This window comes from Podarcis vaucheri, assembly GCF_965113315.1.
Source record: "Podarcis vaucheri genome assembly, chromosome: 8".
Taxonomy (NCBI): Eukaryota; Metazoa; Chordata; class Lepidosauria; order Squamata; family Lacertidae; genus Podarcis; species Podarcis vaucheri.
The window spans coordinates 28,145,879-28,171,959 of record NC_138766.1 but is presented as its reverse complement, the minus strand read 5'-3'; the positions used below and the strand labels follow the sequence as shown (position 1 = coordinate 28,171,959).

General features: G+C 44.1%; 1 protein-coding gene across 1 annotated transcript in view; it reads left to right on the top strand.

The window, feature by feature from the left end:
* The window catches only part of DUSP22 (dual specificity phosphatase 22), a 50,790-nt gene extending 42,355 nt beyond the window's left edge, over positions 1-8,435 (top strand). Inside the window, exon 7 of the mRNA XM_082234686.1 lies at positions 6,834-8,435. Within this exon, the coding sequence (XP_082090812.1) occupies positions 6,834-7,019 (186 nt within the window). The 3' untranslated portion in view covers positions 7,020-8,435. The remainder of the gene's footprint in view (positions 1-6,833) is intronic.
* Positions 8,436-26,081: the final 17,646 nt, after the last annotated feature.

Genomic DNA, 26,081 nt, shown 5'->3' with positions numbered 1-26,081 from the left:
TCTCAGCTCAGTGCGTCTCTATAGGAAGTGTGCATTGCAGCCCTGATTCCTGCTTTCCCCTGCCCCTTCAAGTCGTGTGACACCTCAGAATAATGTAGCTGCCAAGGATGAGTGAGGTGCAATCCATCTCTCCTCTTCACCTAGTGCAGTCTGAGGCATTTAACGTTCATTTTGCTTTAAGGATGGTCGTGCTCAGAGTAGCCAATATGGCGGCCTCCAACTCTTGTTGGATTCCCAACTCCCATCAGCCCCAGATATCATGACCAGGAGTCAGGCATGATGGGAGCTGGCTCTCAATAACATCTGGAAAGAGATCCCAAGAGTTAGAGCCAGGGGAATAAATTGACTTAAATTCATTCATTTAATTCTACCTCCCTCCGTTAGTTACCCATTAGGGTAAGTGCTGCTTTTCTCTGCTCCACGAGCCTTTTCAAAGGAGCAGAAAAAGAAACCCCCTTTGGCTAAGGTTATTTCTCTCTCTCAGCTATGTTTAGCCATTTCACAAATACTTTTAATCTGATTTTTTCCCCCTTTCAAAGGATGCCGGCTGTCCCTTCCTGGTCCCCCAAGGGAAACTATTTCCTGTTTGTTTTATTTAAAGACCACATTTCTGCCAGGCTTGTGTCCACCTCCCACAACTAGAAAACTGCTGCTGCTACTACTGGGTTGGCTATCCTAGTATGAGAATAGTTGGGAGAGAGATGCTGCTGCCGTCATCCTTTACTCACCTTCATAGTTGGCACTCCTGTCATTTATATATTCCCTTTCTATTCAATGTATAAATATTATAAGCTGCTGCAATCCTAAACACACTTGCTAGGGCAGGCATCCCCAACGTTCGGCCCTCCAGATGTTTTGGCCTACAACTCCCATGATCCCTAGCTAACAGGACAGGTGGTCAGGGATGATGGGAATTGTAGTCCAAAACATCTGGATGGCCGAACGTTGGGGATGCCTGTGCTAGGGAGTGGCCCACACTGAACTAGGAAGCTCTTCATACCAATCTAGACTGCTAATCCATCTAGTCAGTACTTTTTTCGGGGGGGGGAGTGGGGGAACTCACCACAAAGTTTGTTTGTTTGTTTGTTTATTGTGGGCCCAAGGCACAGTGCCACAGCCCTGCCCCACCCTGGTAGTGGCTAAATGTAAGATGTGATTAATAAACTCAAGCAGACAATGATCTGAATTAGAAATGGCCACAGCTTTATTGATTACAGATAGAGGTGGAATTCTGGCTCAGGCATTGGGTGTATATCTGTTCCAGACTCCTCTCCCCCCACCAACCAACAAACAAAAAACAATTTTTTCAAAGGTAAGGGAACACAGTTCTGCCAAGTTCTGTGTCCAGTTCTGGGCACCACAATTCAAGAAGGACACTGACAAACTGGAAGGTGTCCAGAGGAGGGCAACCAAAATGGTCAAAGGCCTGGAAACAATGCCTTATGAGGAACGGCTAAGGGAGCTGGGCATGTTTAGCCTGGAGAAGAGGAGGTTAAGGGGAGATATGATAGCCATGTTCAAATATATAAAAGGATGTCACATAGAGGAGGGAGAAAGGTTGTTTTCTGCTGCTCCAGAGAAGCGGACACGGAGCAATGGATCCAAACTACAAGAAAGAAGATTCCACCTAAACATTAGGAAGAACTTCCTGACAGTAAGAGCTGTTTGACAGTGGAATTTGCTGCCAAGGAGTGTGGTGTAGTCTCCTTCTTTGGAGGTCTTTAAGCAGAGGCTTGACAACCATATGTCAGGAGTGCTCTGATGGTGTTTCCTGCTTGGCAGGGGGTTGGACTCGATGGCCCTTGTGGTCTCTTCCAACTCTATGATTCTATGATTCTTCTATGATTCTAAGTTCCTGCTATAAAAATAAGCCCTGCATCTATCTCAGTTTTAGCGACAGTGATGAGAGCAGCTCTTCAGGATTTCAGATGGAATTTTTCCCCATCCCTTCCGGAAGACACCGGAAGAATCTGGGCCCTTTTGCATGCAGAGTATATGTTCTGCCACTGCACTCGTCATTCCTCTTAGTGGGGGCTTCTCACTTAAGCATGCCTAGATTGCACTGATAGTCTAACTGTGAGTGGTGCATAGTACATACATTTTAGCTTGTGCATGGGCTGTTGTTGCCCAAATTTCATTATCTTTTCTAAAACAAGCATTCTTTGGATCAAACCTATCCATTCTGAAGGAAACCAGCCCTGAGTGCTCACTGGAAGGACAGATCCTGAAGCTGAGGCTCCAAGACTTTGGCCACCTCATGAGAAGAGAAGACTCCCTGGAAAAGACCCTGATGTTGGGAAAGATGGAGGGCACAAGGAGAAGGGGACGACAGAGGACGAGATGGTTGGACAGTGTTCTCGAAGCTACCAGCATGAGTTTGACCAAACTGCGGGAGGCAGTGGAAGACAGGAGTGCCTGGCGTGCTCTGGTCCATGGGGTCATGAAGAGTCGGACACGACTGAACGACTAAACAACAACCACAAAACAAGCATTGGCCTGATTCCACAGGCTCTACTTGTTTTCTCTTCTTTTTAAGAAGGGCAGATGGGTTCAAAAGCCTTTCTTGGGGGGGGGGTTGGCCCAGCTTAGCTTGTGTGCGCAGAATTTGTTGAGGGGACAGCTCCAGATGGGTTGAAATGGGTGACAGGCAGCCAAGAGGAGGAGCCAGGAGACACATCGAGGGGAACCACAGACATATGTTGGTAGCAGTAGCCAGGCCAGGCCTACATAAGGCTACCCAGTTATAGACAACAGGATGGCAGTACAATAAGTATTTAATTCAAGCTTATGCTGTCAGAAGATGCAGCCATATATTTGGATAGACAGTGGTACTTCGGGTTACATATGCTTCAGGTTACATACGCTTCAGGTCACAGACTCCGCTAACCCAGAAATAATACGTCGGGTTAAGAACTGCTTCAGGATGAGAACAGAAATTGCACGGCGGCAGCAGTGGGAGGCCCCATTAGCTAAAGTGTTTCAGGTTAAGAACAGTTTCAGGTTAAGAACGGACCTCCAGAACAAATTAAGTTCTTAACCCGAGGTACCAATTTATTTGAAACCTGTGCAACACTACCAAACATAGGTGCCGAGTTGCACCTGACATTGGGGAGGCTAATGTTGCACATATTCCATGTCACATGTGTGGTGAATGTTGCAGGCTGACTGGGCAGGCCTCCTCCCAATGTAACATTCACCTGCCAGCCTCCGCTGGTCCGTGTGGCGTCTCCCAACGCTGTGCGGCATGGGACAGATTCCTGCCAAGCCGCGCTACGTTTCCCAGGGTAATATGTTGCCAGGCCTCCTCTGCCCCCTCTCAAAATTGTGGATGCTGAGCTCCATCCCAGTGGAGGCCTCAGCCCGAAATAAAGTATTTTCAAATAAACCTTTAAAATGTTGGGGGTGATCAGGGCTTTATTTCAGCTGGAACTCGTTGGATCTCAGTTCCTGCACCTCTCTGATGGGTGCCATTGACATTATAAGGAAACAAGGGAGGCGTTCATGGTTCGTTCTGGCACCTATTTTTCTAGAAAAATAGCACTGGGACAATGTAAACTTGCGTCAGATAACCACGAATTGTACTTAGATTTCTTTCTGAAAACAGCCTCTGGTAGTTCCGGGAAAGATCTCTCCCCAAACTTTTGACCTTTCGAATAGCATCTAATGTCATATTACATCTTTGCATAGCCTAGGTATACGATTTTTGCCACATGTCAGTCAGTCAGTCAGACAGACAGACGCTCCATAATGTTTTTGTGTAAGGGAGGGGGGTTGCATTAAAAAGGCTTGCATTAAAAAAGGACCTAGAGGTGGATTATTATTTTTTTGCATAGATTCCAATCAACTAGATAAAAATCAGATTTTATTCAAATTCCAATTACCTAGATTAAAATCGCTTAGGTATATAGTGGTTTTTAAAAAGAATTCTGTATTGACGATCCAGTTTTGAATGCAAATTTTCAGTTCGCTTCTTTCCCAGAAGAGCTAAAAGCAAACTTCCACCTCCACATTTATTTTTTCACAGGACAAGATGCCTCCATTTTAACTGCTGCTTCCCATATTGTCCTTTTTATACCCTTTAAATATTTTTCTGGTATAGGTACTTGTATTTTAAAGAGTGGTTTTTTATGTTTTCAGGGTGCCTCCTGATTAATTGAAGGCCTATTTAGCCAATCATAACTTTTTTTAAAAAAAAGAATCATCCAATGGCAGGGGGACATTTGACCCAAGTCCCTGCTTGATGCAGGAAATCCAGAGCCAGGATATGTTCACCTGACTGTTTCCTCCACACCCTCTGCTCATTTCTGAAGCTGCACTCACATGACATTAGCCACAATCCATATTGATCCACGGGTTCTTACAAAAATACTGCTTTTCGGTGTTTGTATTTCGCCCCTCAAACTAGCTTCAATCCAATTAGAAAACATTGCCGACAAAGGTCCGTATAGCTATGGTTTTCCCAGTAGTGATGTATGGAAGTGAGAGCTGGACCATAAAGAAGGCTGATCGCCGAAGAACTGATGCTTTTGAATTATGGTGCTGGAGGAGACTCTTGAGAGTCCAATGGACTGCAAGAAGATCAAACCTCTCCATTCTGAAGGAAATTAGCCCTGAGTGCTCACTGGAAGGATAGATCGTGAAGCTGAGGCGCCAGTACTTTGGCCACCTCATGAGAAGAGAAGACTCCCTGGAAAAGACCCTGATGTTGGGAAAGATGGAGGGCACAAGGAGAAGGGGATGACAGAGGACGAGATGGTTGGACAGTGTTCTCAAAGCTACCAGAGCCAGTGTGGTGTAGTGGTTAAGAGCGATAGTCTCGTAATCTGGGGAACCGGGTTCGCGTCTCCGCTCCTCCACATGCAGCTGCTGGGTGACCTTGGGCTAGTCACACTTCTCTGAAGTCTCTCAGCCCCACTCACCTCACAGAGTGTTTGTTGTGGGGGAGGAAGGGAAAGGAGAATGTTAGCCGCTTTGAGACTCCTTAAAGGGAGTGAAAGGCGGGATATCAAATCCAAACTCCTCCTCTTCTTCTACCAGCATGAGTTTGACTAAACTGCGGGAGGCAGTGGAAGACAGGAGTGCCTGGCATGCTCTGGTCCATGGGGTCACAGAGAGTCGAACATGACTAAACGGCTAAACAACAACAACAATTGGTTCCACAGTTCACCTGTACACAGTGGCATGTCATAGGCAGGACAAAGGGGGCGCAGGTTTGTGGATTTTTTGAGGGTGCATTTTGCTCCTCGTGCCACCCCTGCTAGCACTGCGCTGCTTTATGAGTCTGATCACTCATCCCAGCCTCTCAAAGCAGTGTGGGGTTGGCAGGGCATTAGAAGGATGCAACAGGCATGCGCCCTTAAAATCAGCCCAATCAGACTGATTTTAAGGCTGCAGGCTTGCCCTTCTGCGTCCTCCTCATGCCCTCCACGTACTCCCCCCGGGTATACCCATGCTCTCTATCCCTCGGTGCCTTGAGGACACGCTCCGCCACTGCCTGTATATACCGCTAAGAATTTTCTCTTAATAGTCACCTGACATCTTCCTTCCTATAGCTTAAGTCTACTAGGCAGAACAGGGGTTCTGCCTAGTAGACTCTCGATCAAGGGCCTTTCGATGAAGGGCCATATCCACTTGGAGAGGATCTGTCAGGGGGCCACATGTGAACAGTGGGAGGGGCAAAGGACTGGTGGGAGGGGCCAGAGCCAAAAGTGGGCAGGGCTACCCCTTTTCCTCACTCTCTTTTTGTGCTGCCTCCTCTTTCCTCCTCATCCAACAGCGGAGGGACATATTGCCCTCACCAGAGGTATGAATGGCCACTCACAGGGCTTTTTGTCATTAGGCCAAGGGGTTCATGAAACGAAGCTGAGGGCCACATGCGTCCAGGGCTGGATTTAGGTTTGATGAGGCCCTAAGCTACTGAAGGTAATGGGGCCCTTTATATGTCCAGCTGTCCTTTGTCAACAACAAATTGACACTGTTTTTTTGTGTTGAATATATGCTATATGGTAATTTATGGACCTAATAGGTATTTTTATAATAGGTAATTTATGGACCTAATAGAGACGCGGGTGGCGCTGTGAGTTAAACCACTGAGCTTGCCGATCAGAAGGTCGGCGGTTCGAATCCCTGTGATGGGGTGAGCTCCGTTGCTCGGTCCCTGCTCCTGCCAACCTAGCAGTTCGAAAGCACAAAGTGCAAGTAGATAAATAGATACCGCTCTGGCGGGAAGGTTAATGGTGTTTCCGTGCGCTGCTCTGGTTTCACCAGAAGCGGCTTAGTCATGCTGGCCACATGACCCAGAAGCTGTACGCCGGCTCCCTCAGCCAATAAAGCGAGATGAGCGCCACAACCAGAGTCGTCCACGACTGGACCTAATGGTCAGGGGTCCCTTTACCTTTAATAGGTATCTAAAGCCATTTGCTCATGCAGAATGTGGGCACCCTATACGTAGAAATGAGCAAACCAGTGATATTTTAGGGAGCAGGCTAGTGGGCGGGGCCCATTACTTACATCATAGGAGCCTACACAACACAAAACATTGTTGCTGTATGTAGGTTTTATTTTATTTGTTTTTTTATCTTATATTTTGGAAATGTACATCCAGGTTTTTTCCCTTTAATTTTTTTGGGGGTCCCCAAGAGAGTGGGGCCCTAAGCTATAGCTTGTTTAGCTTATACATAAATCTGGCACTACATGCATCCCTCCCTGAGATCTGTAATCATTTCCAAATCAATTTTAAGACTACCTAAAACATTTAAAGCCGCTCAAACCCTTTTTATATCATGCCGTGTTTCAATGTTTTTCTTTGCCTTTTCTTTGTTTCGTCCCTCCAGGTCAGAGAATGGCTCAGGGCCGAATATGGAGAAAGCCCATTGCAAGACAAGCAAGAAGCCCAAGATCTTTTGCAGAAGTTCAAGGCGCATGCAGCAGCAGCAGCAGCTCAGTCAAGTGCTTCTGGAAGGCAGTGGAATGATAGCTTTGCATCGGTGGCCTCCTTGTCAATGCCTGCTCCTCAGTAGCAGCAGCTAGCACACGAATGCATTGCTTTTCTGTGGCTTCATTTGGACAACATGATAAATCATTGTGGTGGGAATGAGCCTAGGTATGTCTTGGGCTCACACGTTTCTCCTCCTCTCCTCCCCGCACAACCACACAGAGAATGGAGGTTTTAGATTAACCACAGTTTCGCTTGTGTCTGAACCCTAAATTGTGGCTCATCATAACTACGGCTTGCTGAAACAAGACAGCTTCATAAACCATGGCTTGACGTTGGATTGTTTCAGAAAACCATGGTTAAGAATAATTATGTCCAACTATTGGCATGGATATGCCCAAGTTTAGAGGACACAACAAACGGTAGTTAATCAAAAACCGAAGTAAAAAAAACTCCTTGTGGCTGTGCTAGAGAGGGGAGGGAGGACACACGTGAAGCCAAGGCCCTCCTAGACTCATTTCCATCACAATAAACCATAGTTTAATTATGGTGTCTGAATGCAGCCAGTCACTAGACAGAGCACCTTTGATGCCCTCCTGCACATGCACAAAGAGGGCTTGTTTTGTATGTGTTGGCTCCATGATGAGATGTCTTACATTTTCTTAGTAGGCACATCTCTGAGATATGAGGAGCAGGACTCCAGAATTCCCAACTTGGCACCAACTTGCAGGTTGACATTGGCTTCCATTGTGTGGGCACCAAGCCCCACTTTCTCTCCCAGTGGCTGTGTAAAGAGGATGCCACGTTCTAACCATTGAGATGCCAAATTGTTTTCTATGTATCCCTCGCGTGTTCTTCAGGTTGTCTGTATAACCAGGGTTTGGCACAGCTGCACTTTTCAAAGTTTCTGGTTCTTTCGGCACGTAGTGCTCTAAATAAGGGCAGTGCGTTTCACGGAGGCCTTTGTGCTCACCTTGAGCTCTGGTTTTGCTGCGGGAAGCCCCTTGGCTGAAGAGGCAAGCCATTTTCCAATGTAAAAAAACCAGCTGCTCTCTTCAGCGACAGGGAAATGCTGCAGTCCCATCAGGGGACAAAGCTCTGGCGGTGTGCATGGTTGTCTCTTCTTGTGTATATCCCTTCTTAAATTATCTTGGAATGTATGGCTAGTAAAGTTATATATTTTGCTCTAGAGTGAAGCAGAAGTATCACAACTAACCTCATCAGTATTTATTGTCATGGCTTTCACCTCAGAGAAGTTGTTCACGCAAAATATTTTTATATTTTGGAGGGATCTGAAAGTATATTTCAAGATGTATATATAGAGAGAAACTAAAGATAGAATGGCTGTTGTGGTGAATTAAAGTTCCGAATGTTATTTTCACAGTACTACTGAAAAAAGGTTTCTTGTATATTAGTCAGCTTGATGGAGTTCCATCTTTAATTGCCCTCCCCAATGGCATATATTCAATAAAAGCTCCAGTCTTTTTCTAAATAAAAAAAAGCCAATGTTACCTCATTGCATTTTTCTGGATAAGAATGACCGCGGTTGACATCAGTTGTTGGTGATGCCATTGAACGATCAACCAACCTGAGTGTGTTATGGAATCTGGACAAACTCCCAGAAGACAATCGGATTTGTGAGCTGTGTCTTATCTATAGGGGAAACGAGCCATCTGGTTTCATCATGGCGGTGAAAAATGCCCCACCCACTAAGGTTAAGAAGTGGGGAACCCCCTCCCAAGAGTGTTAGGGCTAGAATTTCTTTAAAGTATTGCAGATCCAATGCTTAGAATACTGGTTGCCTGAATCAGTGGTAGCAGGGGGAGTAAAATCAATGTCCTATAGCCTGATAGCAATTTCAAGAGCACGACAACACTATGTGTTTAGGACAGGCCATAGAATCCTGGAGGTACCTCTAACAAACTACAGTTCCCATGATTCTTTGGGGGAAGCCATTGGCGTGGATGTGCCCCAATTCTTCATATGCCTGGAAAAGGGTGTGGTTGCCTAAAATCCTGAATTGGAGAACTCCATATGGCAACCTCTTGTTGCTGGTCACACTTGTAGCACTTTAGTACTCAGCTTGCTTTAAGTACTTTACCTTAACAAGGAAGGATGAATGTCAACAAGGTATTTTGTACTGCATTGTAGATGGGGAAGGTGAATAATAGGGAGAAGGGAGTTTGGTTAAGACACACAAAGCAAGTTCACCCCCATCCTGTCTTCAGCAGCAACGATGCTCAGAATTCACTACATTACAAATTTAAATAATAAAAAAATATGTTGATGGAAGTATTTCATTAATAAATATACCATGAAATTAAACAAACCTTTTCATAAGGTCTACCAGTGAAATATAAAAGCATATAATAAAGCAAAAAGGGTCCCTCCAAAAATAGTTCATGGCAGAGTCAAAATCTGAGCTAAGTTCAAGGCAGCTTACAGTGAATCTTGCTTCAAACTAGTTTCTCATGTGAATAAAACCCTTTGGGTTTTATTGCAAATGCCTAGCCTCCATCTTTATGCTCATTCATTTTTATTTTGTGCTTTTTTTTGTAACCCACCTTGGGACCATTCACGGGCTTGTAAGTACAAATACATTTTCTAAATAAGCTTTGCACATGAAAACGTGCTATTCCCTTGGCTCACTCTTCCTCGCTAGATGATGCTCTCCAGATTTTATGTGTTGCAACTCCCATCAGCACCAAACAACATGGCCAACAGTCAGGGGTGATCCGAGCTGTCGTTCACAACATCTGGAGGGTACTATGCTAGCTATCACTACAGTAGATTATTAAATACTGGGATCTAATGAGTGGGGAAACCCAGGCAGATGGGTATAAATAATAAATTATTATTATTATTATTATTATTATTATTATTATTATTATTATTATTCTCCCATTGGGTGTTTGGCATCATGGCCTGATCACAGAAGGAGACTGACTGTATACTTGACCTGCTGGTGCAGCTTCTCTCGATTGTTACAGCATATCTGGAAGTGGTTGTGGTGTGGTTATTGATTTAGCAACAACGAAAAGGCAGATTTGAAATGCCTTCTTTCATTTCTGAAAAGCAAGTATCTGGGGGCATTATCAGATGCGTGTGATTTTTGTGTCACCTATTGCACACTCTTCGTGGCTTGCTGCCTTCGCCACTAGGCTTGTTTTCATTGGGTGTGAGGCTCTCTTAAAAGAATTCACAGGCTCATGTCCTGACAACCCTACAACCACTCCCACCTGGGTTGCTAGGAAACAAGCTAAAGAGATGAGGGGGGGCCAGGCATAGGTAAACTCGGCCCTCCAGATGTTTTGGGACTACAACTTCCATCGTCCCTGACCACTGGTCTTGTTAGCTAGGGATGATGGGCGTTGTAGTCCCAAAACATCTGGAGGGCTGAGTTTGCCTATGCCTGAGGTAGACCAAGCAAGCAGAAGAGAGGCATGAGTGCAGGCAGGTGGGACCTCAGGGCAGGGATCTCAAGAAGAGAGCTAGTTTTGGTGGTACTGATGCTACTTGATAAACGTGTAGGTTTCTGCTCCACTTTCTATAGACAGCTTTTTAAAATCTGAACAGACTCAGTGCCTCTCCTAGGGTAGTATCCATGGCTAGTCCACACCAGAGTAGACCTACTGAAATCGAGATGAGTAACTGAGCTCCATTTCAATGGGTCTACTCTAAGTAAAACCCTAGTTGGCTACACACTTGTGTACATGTTCTGTTGGTGTCTGGCAGGAGCTGTCCAAAAATATATGGAGGGCACAAGGTTGGCAAATGTTGTATAGGCCTTCAAATCAAAACAACTGAACATTAATACAGACGTAGAACGTGTCTTCTTGAAAATGCAGTCCCTAGTACTTAACAGGAATGGGGTTTTGTGTTTGTAGAAACCCATATTTCCATTTGGTCTGAAGGCCCACCCACCCTTTGTGACAAACCATCCCTGAGTGATAAAAGAAAGCGAGAAGGAAAAAACCCAAGAGTTGATGATTCAGACAGGAGTGAGGACAACCAGTCATTTGAGATATGTAGATGACCATAATTGTCATCCTTGGATGTAATGATAACATGAGGGGGAAAGAAAGATCACAGTCATTGGCCACCAAAGACCGACACTCAAAAATCCCACGCTTCCCCCTCTTCGGTTGTCTCAGAAAGAAGACAGCTCTCTGGTTCTGTTACATTTCATGGCTGTGGCTCAAAGCAGATGAATGGCTGGATGTTGCTGAGGCTCATGGGATAGCCATACGCCCTAATACGAATAAGGATCATGCTGGCCTAGATGAAATGAAAGCACAAGGTAATTCAATATCTTTTTCAGTTAACACTGGCATATTTGCCATGCTGCACTTGTGTCTCCCATAAAAACCGACAGAACTTTAAAAATGATTTTAACAGACTGGAGCATGCCTGTATTGTTGTGTTTACAACTTCTGATTCTAAACTCTGGTGTTGCTGTCAGAGGCCTTGCTATGTATGTTGCTGCCCTTAGAGCATGGGTAGACAAACTAAGGCCCCGCCCAATTGCTTTCTAAATCCAGCCCGCAGACGGTCCGGGAATCAGCGTGTTTTTACATGAGTAGAATATGTCCTTTTATTTAAAATGCATCTCTGAGTTATTTGTGGGGCCTGCCTGGTGTTTTTACATGAGTAGAATGTGTGCTTTTATTTAAAATGCATCTCTGGGTTATTTGTGGGGCATAGGAATTCGCTCATTCCCCCCCCCAAAAAAAATTCTAGTCCGGCCTCCCACAAGGTCTGAGGGACAGTGGACCGGCCGCCTGCTGAAAAAAATTGCTGTCCCCTGTCTTAGAGATTAGGGCTGCAATTCTAGCCCCACTTACCTGGGAGTAAGTCCCTTTGAACCCAATGGGACTTACTCTGAGTGGACAAGTTTTAGGATTGCACCGTCAGCACCCCTGTAGAACAACACCTGTACAGTTACGGCACATCTCTCTGGAAGGCCAGCTCTTTGTTCAGAAAATGGGTGGGAAAAACCTTTACATTACAGTACCATACTTTGGATGCTTGGCATCTGTGTGTGTCTGTGTGTGTCTCTGTGTGTGTGTCACTGCAGGAGCATTCAGAGTCACTACTAGCTGTATTAATCCTCAGCTTGCATTTGTTATCAGTTTGGATCTGTTGTTGTTTTATTGAATCTTGATGCTTTCCCTTGTCTTTCTGCTATATACAGTGGTACCTCAGGTTAAGTACTTAATTCGTTCCAGTGGTCCGTACTTAACCTGAAACTGTTCTTAACCTGAAGCACCACTTTAGCTAATGGGGCCTCCTGCTGCTGCTGTGCCGCCGGAGCACGATTTCTGTTCTCATCCTGAAGCGAAGTTCTTAACCTGAAGCACTATTTCTGGATTAGTGGAGTCTGTAACCTGAAGCGTATGTAACCTGAAGCGTATGCAACCTGAGGTACCACTGTATTAGGATGTTAGAGGAGACTGGAGGGGCTGCTTGTGACCCAAAAGGTGGGGCTAGGGATGGGAAAACTAATATATCTATCAAACATTTTTTGGTATCCTGGGGCATTTTTGCCACAGATTGTGAGAGGGAGCGAATAGCATTTTGATCAGGTTGTGCAGGGAAGAAGGTGCCCATCAGGAAAGTCAAGTATAGTGTTAGCCTGCAGGACCAGGTCTAAGAAAACCCAGCTTCAAATCTCAGCTAAGCCATGGAGCTCCCTGGGTGAGTTTGAGCCACTCACGATCTCTCCGCCTAAGCAACCTTACAGGGTTGTTGTGAGGATAAATTGAAGGGGAAAGAAATCCTTTCAGGAAGATGTGGATAGAAGTGTAAGGTAAAGGGGACCCCTGACCATTAGGTCCAGTCGTGACTGACTCTGGGGTTACTGCGCTCCTCTCGCTCTATTGGCCGAGGGAGCCGGCGTACAGCTTCCAGGTCATGTGGCCAGCATGACTAAGCCACTTCTGGCAAACCAGAGCAGCGCACGGAAATGCCGTTTACCTTCCCGCCGGAGTGGTACCTATTTATCTACTTGCACTTTGGCGTGCTTTCGAACTGCTAGGTTCGCAGGAGGGTAGAAGTGTAATTAATATTAAATGATCTTCTCCTTCATCTTCACATTCTTATGCCTCCCCCCCCTTGATCCTTAAGTATTCAATTTAAGAGGGATTGCACCTTCACTTCCAATTTGCTTTCAGTATTAATTGCTTTGTTTTATTTTTCCACCTGTTAGGGCTGGAGGTGCATTCAATCTCCTTATCTGTCTGGAATCTAGATGTGTCTGTCTGCTGCTTGCACCACAGTCGCAGTTCAGGGAAAAACACTACCTGCTTTGAAGATGCTACTGTAAACAGCAGCGAAGCTTCCCTAAACCTTGCAAGTAGCACTGTAAAGTTGGCTTCACTTTTTTTTTTCTGTGAAAGCTTATGAAGGCCCCCCAGTGGCTGTTGCTTTCAATACCTCTTCTGGATGACTCTAGACTGAAGGACAGTAAGAGCTGCTAGGTTAAGTCTTGTTTGCCCAGGCAGGTGGAAAAGGGCATACATTTGCATTTTGGTCTGCTCTTTGGTTTTGGTCTTTTGCATTTATTGCACATTATTATTATTATTATTATTATTAACAACTTGGACTCCTTTTGGGTGAAGGACTGCTTAGAATTTTTAATAAATATTTCTAGTAGAGAGCTATTTTTTTGGGGGGGTGTCTTCCTTCCAAATCATTATCCTTAGTACACATGAGTTGTTATTGATGGGTGATGGTTGTTCTTTAAATCATTCTGTGTTTAGAGTTGGGAAATAAAGGTAGTAAATAGACACACACACACACACACACACACACACACACCTTACCCTTCTTTAGCTTTTTCTTTCTTTCCCTTTTCTCTCCTTCCTCATTCTTCAGGTTTCTCCTTTCCTTGCCTTTTCTTCCTCCTGACTTTGTTCTCTTTTAGACTAAGTAGCTGTTTTATCTCAGTATATTATTAAAAAGATACTTTGTAATCGGTGTGTATTTTTGTATATCTTTGAATAAGTATCAATAAGTTAATTTTTTTAAAAAAGATAATCAAGGTAGTAATCCTCAATACATGTTACATTGATTCTACCAAAATCAGGATTTATTTCCAGGTATCTGTTTAGGATCAGAGACAAGCTCTCTTTTGGCATTCATTCTGACCTAACTAGGGCTGCCAAATGGCCTATGGTCTTCCGATTTCAACAGTAGTGTCCCTGGCAGAAATGGGTAGAGTGGGGGCTTTTCACAGCACTGAATTTATTTAGTGTTATCACCTCCTAATGTCTGGAAAGATCATGCCCGCTTTTAGGAAGAGGAGCAGGAGCCAATAAAAATTGGCACCTTGAGACTTTTTCACATGAGGGGGAAATGGGCCGTGGGAAAGCTTAAGACAAGCAGCTGCAAAAGATGGCATGGCTTGTCTTGCAGCTTGCTAATAGTTGTGTGGCAAAGGGAAATTAGGTCAATGCAGTTCACCATGCGAGCAGGTGGAGCTGCAGCTGCTGTGAAATTCCCCTCCTTCGTCCCCTAGCAAAAGGTAGAAGAGTCTTGTCCTCATTTGCATCTGGTCTCCCTCGATGTACAGAGGCCAACTCTGTGCTCAGGCATGGACAAGCAGAAGAGAAATACAGTGGCACCTCGGGTTAAGTTCTTAATTCGTTCTGGAGGTCCATTCTTAACCTGAAACTGTTCTTAACCTGAGGTACCACTTTAGCTAATGGGGCCTCATGCTGCCGCCACCACGCGATTTCTGTTCTCATCCTGAAGCAAAGTTCTTAACCCGAGGTACTATTTCTGGGAAACCTACCAATCTCCAATCTGGAGAACACTGAACAACATTGAGCTGGACAGACCCACAGTCTGACTTGGGAAAAGGAAATGAACTGCTGTTCTGGGGATGAAGCTTGCTGAGATGTGTGCGTGTCCAATGACGCCCTATCAAAAAGGCCTTCAGCCAGGGAACAGTTTGGGTAAATACTTGGTTAGCTGCCTGTCCAACTCTGTACAGTGGTACCACAGGTTAAGAACTTAATTCGTTCTGGAGGTCCGTTCTTAACCTGAAACCATTCTTAACCCGAGGTACCACTTTAGCTAATGGGGTCTCCTGCTGCCACTGCCGTGTGATTTCTGTTCTCATCCTGAAGCAAAGTTCTTAACCCGAGGTACTATTTCTGGCTTAGCGGAGTCTGTAACCTGAAGCGTCTGTAACCCGAGGTACCACTGTAACGCACAACTATTCCCCATCATCCAACAATGCAGTTACCCTGCATCCATTGTGGAGCCACTTCCAGCATGTATCATGAAAGCTGCTCAGTGGACATCAGGCTGATCTGATTTGGGAGTCAATTATAGAAAACTGGCATCATCGCATTGCTATCCAAAGTCCTAGTTCAAAGGCAGGATCAGCCACCCTCTAAACAGCCACCCACTGTGTCATTCCCCACCGCAGTGTGCCATAAGCAGAGTAGGAAGATTACAGGAGGGAGCTTTCAAAAGCAGCTTAGAAACACGGAAGCCAGCCAGGCAAGTTATGTGTTACAGAGGAAGGCAAAAGGCGCCCCGAATCTCCCACCAGTGGCAGTTGTACATGGGGCATGATTTCTCTCCAGTCCAAAAGTCAATGTTGATGTACAGAAGGGACTGGATACCTTGTGCGATTTGGACATCTCAGCTACCTGCTGTCTGTGATTTCTTAGATCAGAGGTTGGCAGGAGGTAGATTGGAATCCACTTGTGATTTGCTGTGGATTGGCAAGGTTTTTCCGCCTCCCAGTCATTTAACAACAGCAGCAACAAAAATACTTCCGTTTACCTAAATTTGGTTGCTGAATGGAAGAAAGCTAGCCCACGGTGGACTTTTGTGCGAAAGGTGTCTGAGCTGTAGCACTGAAAACTAATTCCTAGCTGCAAAATGTACTTAACCTTCTTTGTTAATTATAAGTGTATGTCTTTCGCAACTGGGGTTGTAGTAAAAAACACACCACCAAGTAGATTTCACATGTCTATAGCCTGCCTATCCTTGGTTTAAATAAGAGGGGAGAGTAGATTGCAGGCAAATTATGAGTTCCCACAGCCCTGAATTTTAAAAGAGCTAACTTTTGATTTAACGGGAGAATGAGGAGAGTTTATTCCTGATCTTACTTCATTTTTAGCCACAACTTGGAAGTTTCCTGCTGCGGACATCATGTATGATTTTACGTGCAGGGAAAGTGGGTGTGATTTACCCAGAATGCCTGGTTCTCCACCACTGGCCTAGACGGTGATCTAGCTAGCAACAACACCTTTCAAGTCTTATGCTATCTGGGAGCCAACGCCACCGAGTCTCCAGTTATACCCAGGACCCTAAGGCAGGACAAAACCAAATGCAAGAGCTTCATGTGGTTGTGGTCTTTTGGATTGCTCCATCTGATCTAGTCCAATAACTCTGCTTCACATGCAATGGTCCAATATGCCAAGGAAATACTATGGGAGTGTTAGCTACCCCTCTTGCTCCAGTGCCAGGTAATGCTTGGTATCCAGTATGGTAGCAGGCATTAGAAGAAGTCTTTGCTCATCCAGGGCTGCATCAGATGAGGATGATGGTGATGGTGATGATAATTCATATTTTATTATTTATATGCTGACCACCTGACTGCATTGCCCCAGCCGCTCTGGGTGGCTCCCAACAAAATATTAAAAACACAACTCTACAACATTCTATCTGAGAACCCCCTGCTATTCTATCATATGCAACAAATAATTTCTAGGAGATGTGACGGTGGTTTATTGTATCTGCAGTGCATGATGTTTTTATGGTTTCTATGGTTATTGTTGTTTTTCTTTGCGTTTCCTTTGTGAATGATGCCATGACCTTTGGCTAATGCAATAAAGTAGTTGATGATGATGATGAACAAGTATGGTGTTTGCCTCCCAACTATTACAGTACTTTAAGGACTAGGGACATGGGTGGCACTGTGGTCTAAACCACCAAGCCTCTTGGGCTTGTCGATCGTAAGGTTAGCAGTTTGAATTCCTGCAACGGGGTGAGCTCTCGTTGCTCTGTCCCAGCTCCTGCCAACCTAGCCGTGTGAAAGCATACCAGCGCGAGTAGATAAATAGGTACTGCTGTGGCAGGAAGGTAAACGGTGTTTCCGTGCATTCTGGCACTCATCATGGTGACCCATACGCCAGAAGCAGTTTAGTCATGCTGGCCACTTGACCCAGAAAAGCTGTCTGTGGACAAACACCAGCTCCCTTGGCCTGAAAGTGGAAAGGACACCGCACGCCATAGTCAAATTTGACTGGACTTAACCGTCCAAGAGTCCTTTCCCTTTACATTTACTTTAAGGACTACCATTTCCCCCTCTTTCCCTTCCTGTATGTGTTGCTCAACCTGGGAAGTTTGGCTCTGGGTCCCTCAAGCCTGCCTCATGGGCAGCTACCATGGACAGAGATTTCTCTGCACTGCGAGCTACGTTATGGAATTCTCCTCTGACTGAGCTTCACCACATTCCGTCTCTTCCTTGATTTAGGATGCCAGTAAAACAAAAACAAAAACCCTGTTTTTTTAAAAAAGGCCTTGGCCTAAATATTCCCCCTGTTTTTTGGAAAGCTTTTTCGTCTGCTGTCCCTAGGCATCGGGTGTCGTTGTTGTTATGGGAACACTGTGTTATTTGTTTTTAGCTTTCCAAGATTTTGGAAGCAAGACAGAATATCTACAGTTGAAACTCGAAAAATTAGAATATCGTGGAAAAGTTCGTTTATTTCAGTAATTCAACTTGAAAGGTGAAACTAATATATGAGATAGACTCATGACATGCAAAGCGAGATATGCTTCTACTTCTCAGAGGTCCAATATTGCTCTATTTGCATTCCTTGTTTTGCTGATTTCATTTAATATGCTAATTTTCTGAGATTGTTGATTTGGGTTTTCATCAGCTGTACGCCATGATCATCACAATTAGAACAAATAAAGGCTTGACATATCACACTTTGCATGTCATGAGTCTATCTCATATATTAGTTTCACCTTTTCAGTTGAATTACTGAAATAAATGAACTTTTCCATGATATTCTAATTTTTCAAGTTTCACCTGTATTTTGCAGAGGAGTGTTAGAGCTGCCACCTTCTACCTTGAACCTTCTTCTGCATCTAAGAGAGAGTGCCCACACTGCAGAAATGAACCAGGCACAACATTTCCTGCCATGGAGAGTGTTGCCTGAAAAGTTTGTGTGCTGTGTGTGCTGCTATTAAAGGCCCAGGGGGCCTTTGGGTCAGTAAAAATGTTAGGAACATTAAAAGCTGTGGATTATAGCCTTGGTATTAAAGTTTAACATAAAGCAACCAGATGCCAAGTTACTGCAGTTACTGCAGAAAAGGAACTGGCAGGTGCAGTCTGTCATGCAGGGGTGCACCTGAGGAAATTCCCACTTCGATGCAGCTGTCAATGGTACAGGAACCCTGTTGTAAATGGCTTCTGTCAATCAAGATTGCCAAATATTCAGCCTATTTCTGTAGCTGTGCCGTTAACAGCAGCTTGATGTGTTGGCATTAACCGACAATCAGGGACTTGATCGAGTAGGCAGAAAACCCCTCAGGGTTTGAGTAACTTATCCTCAATCATTTTTAAAATGCTTATTTTGGTATATTTGCTTTTCTGTATATTTGCTTTTTTCATTGGCTTGAGGATTTTAGCTATGTTTTATCTATACTTTTATCTGTGAACCCCTTGGAAAAAGTAGCTTATGCATTTTCTTTTTACACATTTTTAAAGCCTTTTCAGCATTGCTAATAGAATCCCCAAGTGCTCAGGGAAACTTGGGGAAATGACTTAGGGCAGGAGTTCTCAAAATGTCGCCTGTGGATCACCAGTGGTCAGCAAGCTTCATTCAGGTAGTCCGTGGCATGTTTGTAAAAATGCAGTTAAAATCATCCAGCATCTAGCTGGATTACCATCTAGCCCAGGTATAGGTAAACTCGGCCCTCCAGATGTTTTGGGACTACAACTCCCACCATCCCTGACTACCAGTCCTGTTAGCTAGGGATGATGGGAGTTGTAGTCCCAAAACATCTGGAGGGCCGAGTTTGCCTATGACTGATCTAGCACATTACCATTGCTACGACAAGCAGGAGATTGCCATTGCTACAACATTACCAAAGTGTTGCAAAAGCACATTGTCTCCTCTCCATTTCAATTCTCAGTCAATTGATTGACAGCTCCCACTTTTTGTGACTTAGATGGAATGCCCCTCTCTTGACTCCTTTTTCACTTTACTTTGGCTATATGTGCATAGTCCACTTTTGTTGTTGTGGTTACTCTCTGCATTTTTTTTTAAAAAACCTGTAAGCATATCATTTAAAGCAATTAAAAGCAAAGCACTCAGCCATGCTGGGAGCTCAACCTTTCGAGTCTCCTTCCTGTTCACGGTGAGCAGTCAGGCATTTAGTGGCACTTTTTTTCATGAAGAAGAGAGGAAGGCGATTCTCTCTGGGCTTTAGTGAGATGCAGTTGAGATTCCATCAGCCGTCAACAGCTGTTGCAGCTGCTTGTTGGAGGGGAAAAAATGTGGGTCACCATTAACTGTCAGAAAAAATTTGCAATCTTCAGAACCTGTTCATAATTTCATCATTGAGTGGAGCAGGCCGAGTTACTGATCTTCCAACTGTTTTCTAAAACAGCAAAAGGTCTTTCACGGGGGATACGGGGTGCCAGATTTTCGATGCTCTGTGTGTTCCTCTTTAAGGCTGCAACCTGATGTATGTTTCTTTCACTGAATTCAGAGCAAGGAGGCATAGGATCAGACTGCATGTGCTAAAAGGTCCTTTTGCCAAAATTTGAGACTGTGGAGTTTCAACAGCTCTGTGGAGTTTTCTGGGACTCCTCACATCTTCTGCGTGCAAGAAGTTCTGTCCCTGTCATCTCCAGGCAGACCTGAGAAAATATCTGAAACAGAGAGTTGCTACCAAGCAGTGAAAATACTGAGTAGATGAACCGCTGCTCTGGCTTGATATAAGGCTGCTTCCTATGTTCCTAACAGAGGCGGAAACAAATCAAATGTCTTTGCTGGACCACCTGCATGTGTTTAAACCAGCAGTTTTTAAACTACATACCGTAATTCCCTTGTGTTGTTCCCCCACCCCAAGAAAAAATGGGAGAGTTTTGCATGGAGACACCAAAGATGAAGGTTTCTTATCTCCCCCAAAATGTTGACTCATATGTTCTGCTGAGTTTGCTGAAAGGTACTTCTGTTCTTTAGAAAATGGCATGGGAGTGTAAACCAATGATAAAGGTAAAGGAAAAGGGACCCCTGACCGTTAGGTCCAGTCACGGACGACTCTGGGGTTGCGGCGCTCATCTCGCTTTATTGGCCGAGGGAGCCGGTGTACAGCTTCTGGGTCATGTGGCCAGCATGACTAAGCTGCTTCTGGCGAACCAGAGCAGTGCACGGAAACGCCATTTACCTTCCCGCCGGAGCGATACCTATTTATCTACTTGCACTTTGACGTGCTTTCGAACTGCTAGGTTGGCAGGAGCTGGGACCGAGCAACGGGAGCTCACCCCGTCTCAGGGATTCAAACCGCCAACCTTCTGATCGGCAAGTCCTAGGCTCTGTGGTTTAACCCACAACACAACCCGCATCCCAGGTAAACCAATTATGCACATGTTTTAAAATCCAGTTTGATCTGAGTGACGCGTCCTGATTGCTCTGCAACATTGTTCCCTATGTGGGGGTTTTTTAAATGTTACTTTTAAAGATATAACTCTATGGTTTATTAAAAGAGCATGTCTCCCCCACCCCGAGTGATATATGTTTAAAAACATATGCATTATAGACACCCAGTTATCAGAAAGCTGGGATTGGCTGTAGCTGACTGCCACATATGTATTTGAAGTTAAACCTGCATGTGTAATATATGAACTAGTCCATTGTCATGATCCTGTGACAGCTTGTTATGACTTGTGTATTACCCTGAGACGCAACTGTGTCCAGAAATCACCCCTCACACCTCCAGTTCAACGGCTGCATATTATCTGGGTCACAAGTTGGCTTTTCATTATCTAAAAATACTTGTTGAACTTGTCACAAAACCAGAAGGACGCTGCATATGCTATCCAAGCTGGCTGGAAAAACTCCAGGCTCAATTTTCCCCAAGCTATATCCATGAAGATTATAATTTACTCCATTCATGATCTGTTAATGGCACTCCCTCCCTTGTTATTTAATTTTAAAACAACAGAACTTTTCTCATTACATGGTCACAATGTTTAGGATTCCACAGTATGGTATACTAACAAAAAAAACCTTAATTTTCTTAGCACTGGTTCTTATGTAACCAAAACAGCACTGCCCACGCAGAAGAGGAGGGTGTCTGTACACTCAGGAAAACCCCAGGGTTTGCTAAAGTGCTTTTATTTTTAAAAAAGAGGGGGAAACCCTAAAGTGGGGACCCCCACCAGTATAGTCCAATGAAGACTGAGCATATTTAGTGGCCACAGAATACTGATTATTACTTTTTATTTTATCATAATTGTTGCATTTGTGGGAGAGAGAATAGAACGTGGTATCTAGACCAAGAATACTCTACGGCCACCTTTTGTTATGAGACCCACTGGTTATTATTGATCCTGTTTCCATGCATTTCAAAACATGGGAACATGAAGCAGGCGAGTGAGAAAAGTGTCACCTGAGTAATTTCTACACAGAAGAAGGACTAGTAACAGTTGGCAACTCTAGTGCTGTCTAGGATACATCTGCAAAAATCTGTTGGGTGTTAATGTGGAAACAGGTCACAGAAAAAGGTTTTAACAAAAAACCCCTCAGTCATACTAGGATAAATTTATTTACTCTTAACTGAATTTATACAGCCAGCCCAAAACGTAAGTTGCTCACAAAACGAATAAAACAAGGAAGATTCAAAAATAAACTACCAAAAGCTATTAAAAACTAAAAAGCAATGAATTCGCAGATTATAAAGATGAGGAGAAACATTTGTTCATTCATTTTATTTTTGATGTGGATCTTTATATGCCCCTTGTTCCTGATTTAAATCTTCCCTTATTCCCTCTTCACTGTCAGGAAGGGGGGCTCCATTTTGTGGTTTGCCTCAGGTGCCAAAATGTCTTGAGCTGGCTCTGACACCACCAGACACACAGATACACAGAGGATGTGGATGTTTTCATATGGCTTCCATTTTCAAATCGGATTGTAGTTGGTTTTAGGGGAAATTCATCAAGATGCAGTATATTTCAAGAAACTACAGGATAGGTGTGGGTTGTGGCTTACAGTTGTGCGTACAGAGTTTCAAAACCCAGTGTTGGGACAATACTTGTTGTTTAGTCGTTTAGTCATGTTTGACTCTGTGACCCCATGGACCAGAGCACACCAGGCACTCCTGTCTTCCACTGCCTCCCGCAGTTTGGTCAAACTCATGTTCGTAGCTTCGAGAACACTGTCCAGCCATTTCGTCCTCTGTCGTCCCCTTCTCCTTGTGCCCTCCATCTTTCCCAACATCAGGGTCTTTTCCAGGGAGTCTTCTCTTCTCATGAGGTGGCCAAAGTATTGGAGCCACAGTTTCAGGATCTGTCCTTCCAGTGAGCACTCAGAGCTGATTTCCTTCAGAATGGAGAGGTTTGATCTTCTTGCAGTCCATGGGACTCTCAAGAGTCTCCTCCAGCACCATAATTCAAAAGCATCAATTCTTCAGCAATCAGCCTTCTTTATGGTCCAGCTCTCACTTCCATACATCACTACTGGGAAAACCATCGCTTTAAGTATATGGACCTTTGTCAACCCAAGCTTATTTTATAGGGTGAGAAAGAGGATAAAATGTAGGGTTGCCATATGCCCTCTTTTTCCAGGACACCTCCTCTTTTTCGTGGGTATGTAAAATGAGAGACATCACAGCAATCCAAAGTAGAAGCCGGCAAATGTGTCCTCTTTTCTGATCTTCAGAATATGACAGCCCTAAAATGTACATCTGCTTGATCTCCATGAAGGGATGCATATGAGATAAGGAAGTTTTAAAAGATTAAAATTAAATGGTTTTTAAGGAATGTGTTTTAGTACTCTGTGTTCCAATTAAAATCAATTAAAATATTTATGAAATATGAAGTTGGTTATTAAGATCTGCAGTTTTCTTTTGAAAATGTTTTTAACTGCTATTCGTACTTGTGTCAAACTGATTCTGTGCTCCCTGACATTCATTATGACACAAAATTTGATATGGCCCTTTTTGTTTTGCAGCTTCTGTGTGAACATGCTGCATCCCAAAGAGCTGTCGAAAACAGTGACTCATCATTTTCTGCAGAGTGTTGGGTCAAATGCAGTAGTCCTTTGAAGATCTGGACTCAGGGCTGGATTAACCATTCAGCAAAATAAGCTCGTGCTTGGGGCATCAAGAGAAGGGGGCCGCCACAGACATTTTTAACATTAATGGTCACAAATTTCTCATCTGAGCGTTTGTTTTCTCAGTCGAAGTATATTTTTAAAAATCCCAACAGAACAACCATGCAACAAGGCAGGCTGGATGCCTGATCTCTACTAAGTATAGAAGCAGATGTGTTACATAAGATTCGTTTTGAGGGTCTGAAAAAGATTTTGCAATTGGAAAAAGTAGGGGAATTTTTTTCAATAAAGTGGAAGTATAAAAAAATAAACATTGTTTTCCACCTCACTGTAGGTTTTGTTTCATTTCAAAAAATGAAATATTATCACTGTTTATATTTTGAATTAGATATATATGGGGGCACCAAACTCTTTTATGTACTTATGGTCTTAATCAGGCTTCTTTATGGGCTATGCTCTACAGTAATCCTTTATGAATGTAACACCGCCCACTCCAATCGGCGCTGGGCTAATTTCTGTTTTCTATGTGAATTTGACATCTTCCGGGAACTCTTCATACTGAAATAGCTACTTAGATCAGAGGGAGATTCAGACCAATAACCAATAACGGAGGTGGTAATATCACGACTTGAGGGTGACAGATGATGCCTCAGAATCATACAGAAGAGATGCACAATGCTATATATATATATATGTAAAGGGATCCCTGACCATTAGGTCGAGTCGTGGCCAACTCTGGGCTTGCGGTGCTCATCTCGTTTTATTGGCCGAGGGAGCCGGCGTACAGCTTCTGGGTCATGTGGCCAGCATGACTAAGCCGCTTCTGGAGAACCAGAGCAGCGCACGGAAACGCTGTTTACCTCCCCGCCAGAGTGGTACCTATTCATCTACTTGCACTTTGACATGCTTTTGAACTGCTAGGTTGGCAGGAGCAGGGACCACCGACCTTCTGATCGGCAAGTCCTAGGCTCTGTGGTTTAACCCACAGCCCCACCCGCATCCCTATATATATTTATCTTTTAATGAGAGCCCAAATCTGCCCCATGAACTTGTGACCAAAGGCAAATGACACCCGATGTTAGTCACATAGGTCTGTGCTTTGTTGGCTTGGTTTAAAAAAAGAAAAAAGAAAAACAACAAGGTTGGGACCTTGAGGCCAGATTTGGGGGGATGCCAGATGGACTTTAATCCTTTGATCCTGTGTGTGTGTGGGCCTAAAGATGTAAAGGCTCAAACAGGAAAAGACAGATGTGGGGGGACTTCCCCCATTTTGCCCCAAAGCCTTTCTCCCCCCCACCCAAAAAAAAAACTGAAGAAGGAAGCCTTATGAAATAGTATTTTAGAAAGATGATCAGAACACTTAAGACAAGGTGTTCCTATATTTAGTCCCCCAAAATGATTTCTGAAACTTTTATTTAAGTCAGATCATTATAATCTCTGTATACTGACTACAAGCAAACCTTGAGTTGTACACTGAGCAAGATGCATTTCTGCCTTTTGGAGGGCCCTGACGTGGTCTGAAGAGAAGGAAGAAGGATGTCGTATTTGCATGGGGCCTCCCTTTTGCTGGCTTAGTTCATACTCTCCAACATTTCTCCGATGAAAATAGGTGCATCCTATTCCATTATTGTTGTTGTTGCTGCTGCTGCTGTTGCCATCCACTTCATGGTGTTGCAAATTTGCCGGATCCAAGATTCAAAGGCAGAAGTGTAAGTGATGATAATGCAGCATGATGAAACTACGAAGCAAGCAGCACACTTAGAAGACATATGATGGCAGCCCTGTTTAGGGAAGGTTTAAACGTTTGATATTTTATCGTGTTTTTAATATTCTGTTTGGAGCCGTCCAGAGTGGCTGGGAAAACCCAGCAGATGGGTGGGGTATAAATATATTATTACTATTATTATTATTATTATTATTAATAATAATAATAATAATAATGCTGGAAAGGTACTTTCAAATGTTGCAGGGTATAGAACATGGGCATAGCCAGGATTTTTGTTAGAAGGGGGTATTTGACCAAGGAATTTGGTCTGGGATTTTGCCAAGTACAGTGGTACCTCTGGTTAAGAACTTAATTCATTCTGGAGGTCCGTTCTTACCCTGAAACTGTTCTTAACCTGGGGGGGGGGGCACTAAGGGTGCATTGGAAGATGGCCGACAATAACATCTCTCCGACCCACACGAGGTAATTAAGAGGCTGTGATGGGAGTATGCAGCCTCCCTGCCCCCTAAGGAGATGGGGGGGACTACCCTTGCCTGCTGTGCCCACATATATCACCCCCGAACTCGAGGGGGTGGGGGCACTAGGCAGAAAGCCCTTGTGTGGACTTCGGCTCTCCTGGACGCTGTCTCTAATTCGCGCCACTAGCTGCAGCAACTTCAAAAGAAACAATTAGAAAGAAGCAAATGCACATATTTCAAGGAAGCATGGGGAGTAAAGACTGCTAATTGAAGAGATCTCTGATAAAGAAGACGGGTCGGATAAACAGGAATACATCATGAGAAGACACACCAAGGCTCGGTATGTCGACAACGGGACCGAATGGGGGGGGGACTTTCCTTTCTTTTTTTTATGTGATTAACCAAGAAACACCCCCCCAAGTCAGAAATGCCGCTTAAATGACCTAAGCTGATGATTTAAGACTGTGTGGAGATAATTTCTAACCAAAAGCATGTTTTAAGGGGATCGTGGAAAGTACAAGAGCTTTGGGATGACGCGGTAAAAAACAGCGTCGCCATTTTGGCAAGTTCTGTCGAAAGACTTATGTCTGGGAGGAGGAAATTCATTTGTTTTCATACAGCGTGCGAACCTCTTCAGAGGACAAAAGAAG